Source organism: Triticum urartu, unplaced genomic scaffold (assembly GCF_003073215.2).
Source record: "Triticum urartu cultivar G1812 unplaced genomic scaffold, Tu2.1 TuUngrouped_contig_9288, whole genome shotgun sequence".
Taxonomy (NCBI): domain Eukaryota; kingdom Viridiplantae; phylum Streptophyta; class Magnoliopsida; order Poales; family Poaceae; genus Triticum; species Triticum urartu.
In genome coordinates this window covers 4,624-8,674 of record NW_024120316.1, presented here as the reverse complement: position 1 = coordinate 8,674, position 4,051 = coordinate 4,624, and the positions used below count along the sequence as shown (strand labels likewise).

The window sequence follows — 4,051 nt, the reverse complement described above, 5'->3', positions numbered from 1 at the left end:
CTGATGCGGGCAAGCAGCCTCTCGCCGCGCCGACCGCGACGAGAGCACCCCCCGCCACGCGCTCCTCCCATGCGCCGGGGAGGAACCGCCGCGCTCCTCCGTAGCGCTCGCACCGCTGCGCGTCCGTAGGCGCGACGCGAGCAAGCACCACGCGTCTCTCCCCGACCCCGCCTGCAGAAGCATCCCCACCCTCTCCACCTCGTCGGCACGCGGCGAGCGCGCGTCATCGGTGGCGTTCGTGCTCCTAGGAATAGGATCCTCTAGCGTCGGATTGGGTGGAAGAAATCGTGTGTGTCCAGTATGTATGCGGTTCATCATCCTGAGCACGATTCTTGTCGATGACCACGATTTGGTCGTTTCGTTGCTGGCTACTGGTCATGTTCCTGAATCCTGAGCAAAATCGATCAGACTGCGTGCACTAAGGCTGTTCGACCGATTGCCTGTCTGTTTGCGTGCACTCAGACTTAGTGCTATGCTGACCTATTTATCGAGTGGCATGCAATTTTGCTTGACTTGTTCTTGGTGCGTTGCTTAGCCCAATTTGTGTGCACATTGCTGTAAGATGAGCTGTCCTGCATGATGTTCCTTTACGATGACAGGTTCTGTCTGTCTTGCATTCGGATGCATTTCTATTTCAATCATCTGCTGATGTTGAGATTCATTTGCTAGTTTACTTGCGTTCTAAGTTACTGGCATGATTCATGAATGCTTGCTAAGGGTGCCACCTACTGTACTGTTTGTTACGTATTCTCAGAAAAATATCCTTCTGATTTTGTTAGTTTCTGAGCAAAATTGGTTGCTGAACCCATTATATATCTGTCAACCTTGGCCAAGTCTTAAGTACTGGGTGTTTTCTAGGATACAGATGTTTTCACAAAGTTAATCAGCTCTGATTCTCCAGGCAAGCACTCATCTTCTTTTGATTGACATTCGTCTTGCATTGCGTCGAATGCAGCATACAACCTACGCTGTAAAATGCTGGCCTATTTCATACGCCAACCGTGTAGGTGGATGCATGTATTTTCTGCCTAGACAAGATTGCGCGCGTGTGTTCTTCGGAATTAGTTCTAGTTCATTGTTGAGTATAGTCTGCAAATTCTATGGGCATGGTGCATTTGGATGCATAATTAATGAACTATTTCATTTTGTTAAAATTTCTTGGTTCCTGCTCTAAACCATATGTATTTATTGCACCTGCTGATGTTGAGATCCATCTGCTATAATATAGTTTACTTGGGTTCTTAGTTATTTGTGTAATTCATGAATGATTGTTAATGGTGCCGCCAACTCTTTTGTTTGTTACCGTATTCTCAGCAAAAAAATTCCTACCAACTGTTTTGTTTGTTAGCGCATTCTTAGAAAAAAATCCTTCTGATTTTCTTAGTTTCTGAGCAAAATTGGTTGCTGAACCCATTATATTTATCTCTCCCCTTGCTGAGTGTCAATATTCAGTTGCTTCCACAAAGGTAATTAGTAAAGTACTAGTTGGTTCATCTGCTATAATGTATAGTTTACTTGAGTTCTTAGTTGCTGGCATGGTTCGTGAATGCTTGCTGGCTGTAGATTTAACTCTGAACTCTGACGCTTGGAAACTTTGTCCTGTAATGCGGATTGAAAAATCTTTGATATCTGCTGCTGTGCATACTGCTTTGGATTGCAGTAAGTTAGAGCATGTTGAGATCTCTGATATCTAGTTGGATGCATGCATTTTTCCTATTCAATTGTACGTACTAGTATAGATTTTTGAGCACAATCCCACTGTTGGTTTATCTGAACTGAATGCCTTCTTCAGAAATTGTCTAGCTGAACATAAGTTTTCTGAGCAAGTTTGATCGTGCATCCCACAGCATGCATCCTATCTCATACTGTGCATCTCATATTCTCATTGCAGCTAGCTCCTCATCATTGGCCATGATGTCGCAATCGCAGAAGTGCTCGTGTGCTAACCGCAATTGCTTCCATGAGTACGTGCAAAACCGCAAACAATTCAAATGACATGAACCTGATCTATCCAGATTTTTTTTAAACTGATCCATCCAACCAGTTTGCTAATTGTTTTGTTATGTACAGGGGTTGTGCTTGTTTCACAAAGGAAGGGGTCTGCTCTAAGGACTGCAAGTGTCGTGGTAAGTGCGAGAACATCTTGGATAATGAAGACACGATCGCAGAGAAATTTGCTGAACACACCAAGAACAAAGCTCCTGCCGCTCAAACGCTTCACTCGGGCTCTGTTGTGGCGGTCCTCGCGCCGGATACCAGGGCTAAGCCATTCCCAGCACGAAAACCAGGGTCTGCGCCACGGTGCAGCTGTCCCACCTCCAAGTGCGAAAACGGGTATGCAGAGTTGAATTATGTCAACCAGATGCATCCATCAACTAGCTAGTTAATTGATACATTATTTGTCCGGTGCTGCAATTTTACTGTTGCTTGTTGATATGCGGCGTGCAGGAACTGCAGATGTGTCAGGGCTGTCTTGCCTTGCTGTGACCGTTGCAAGTGCAAGGACTGCAGAAACCGGGAGAAGCTTCAGGATCTATTCCCGGGCAGCGGGATCAAGGGAGAGGTTCCTGCTTCAGGTCCGACCACTCGTGGGGCGGCACAGGTATCTTCTTCTCTCTTAAGAGGAGAGCACACTACACTCATGAATACCGGTGGAAATGCTCTGACCTCTGCCAAGTACCTGAAATGCGGCGCGCTTATTTCAGGCTGCCAAGGAGTCTGCTGTGGGGTGTAAATGCCAAACCAAATGCGCCAGTCGCTGCGGTTGCGTGAAGCGTAACATCAAGTGCTCCTCAAAGTGCAAGTGCAAAGTGTGCGGCAATGACTACGGGAGCAGATTTCGTGAGCACACCACTTTCTCTTCCCTTTATTTATGCGTCTCTTCCCTGAGTGATCAATCACACTCGTGTAATTTTCTCTCTTGTTCTGCGTTTATGTACACAACAGCCAATAAGTCCAAGGCTGGAGCAGGGGGTCAAGGGAGTATTCGCAGCAGCAGTAGCGCCGTCGAATCGACAGGCAAACGGCCAAAACGCGTTGTAAGTTTGCTCCTCTGCTTACTTGTGCATAGAAATCGTAGTGTATGTATGTCTGTTCATCAGTGATAAGCAACTAATCCTGGTGATCTGCTCCATTTGTGCAGTGACAGTAGGCTTGAGACATACTTACCATCCTCAAGACATACCAGAGCATGATGCAAGTCACCTTCCTTACTTACCATCCTCAAGACATACGAGAGGATGATGCAAGTCACCTTACATACTTACCATCCTCAAGACATACCAGAGCATGATGCAAGTCACCTCCTGTTCAGATATCTCCCACTGTAAAGCACAGCCAGGTTCCTGTAGATTCCTTGTAATGGTTGGTTACTCGAAGCAAGCACGGCGAAAACTCCATGATCTGCGGTGTCGTTAGCCTCAGAACGTGGTCTTGATCAGACGGATAGATACTAGAGAACATACATATACATACTCATGTAGGAATATTTGCCGTCATCGGTCGGCGTGCCTGGAAAGGGTTGGTTCAGCTACTTCTTATGCATACAATACATAGTTCCTGCAAATGATTTCTCTCTTATATACTTTAGGAATGTTCCGATGGTGTTTGAAACCCAATGTAGTATGGATCTGATCTGCATAAACAAAGATGCCTGGTGGCGTTATGATCTGCATTGCGTTACATGATCTGATGATATGCTCTCACTCATGTTTGCATCATCACATTCTTAATTCTATGGCTGCATCTTGCACTCTTCTTTTAATGGTGATTCATCTGTGACGCCGGACAAATCACATGCAAGCTGTACTCTGAAGGAGGCAAACAAATTGTTGATGTCAAATTGATTGATGCCGGGATTCTTTTCTACTCTCTCTGTTCCTAAATATAAGTTTTTTTAGACATTTCAAATGGACTACAACATACGGATATATATGTATATGAGAAGTGCTTCGGTACAACCCCCTCCCCCCATAAAACGTATAAAGGGTAGTATGAATTTTTCACAAATTGTATTCACTTTCCTACATAGAACGTATATACGCTGCAGGTT

General features: G+C 45.3%; 1 protein-coding gene across 2 annotated transcripts; it reads left to right on the top strand.

Annotated features, from left to right (window-relative positions):
• Positions 1-886: 886 nt before the first annotated feature.
• Positions 887-3,669, top strand: LOC125532178 (protein tesmin/TSO1-like CXC 2). Of its 2 annotated transcripts, none has more exons than XM_048696328.1 (6): positions 887-1,964; positions 2,071-2,334; positions 2,449-2,602; positions 2,706-2,841; positions 2,947-3,042; positions 3,143-3,669. In XM_048696328.1, the coding sequence occupies exons 1-6, from the start codon at positions 1,849-1,851 to the stop codon at positions 3,241-3,243; spliced, it is 867 nt and encodes a 288-aa protein (XP_048552285.1). In that variant the 5' UTR covers positions 887-1,848; the 3' UTR covers positions 3,244-3,669. The 2 variants fall into 2 exon arrangements, with proteins under 2 accessions (XP_048552285.1, XP_048552286.1); XM_048696329.1 differs by having other exon boundaries at positions 1,872-1,964; positions 2,947-3,038.
• Positions 3,670-4,051: the final 382 nt, after the last annotated feature.

Coding starts and splice junctions, on each gene's coding strand:
- LOC125532178 (XM_048696328.1), top strand. CDS start 1,849: ATGCATCCTATCTCATACTGTGCATCTCATATTCTCATTGCAGCTAGC. Junction 2,335..2,448: donor ACCTCCAAGTGCGAAAACGG/GTATGCAGAGTT, acceptor TGCGGCGTGCAG/GAACTGCAGATGTGTCAGGG. Junction 3,043..3,142: donor ACGGCCAAAACGCGTTGTAA/GTTTGCTCCTCT, acceptor CCATTTGTGCAG/TGACAGTAGGCTTGAGACAT.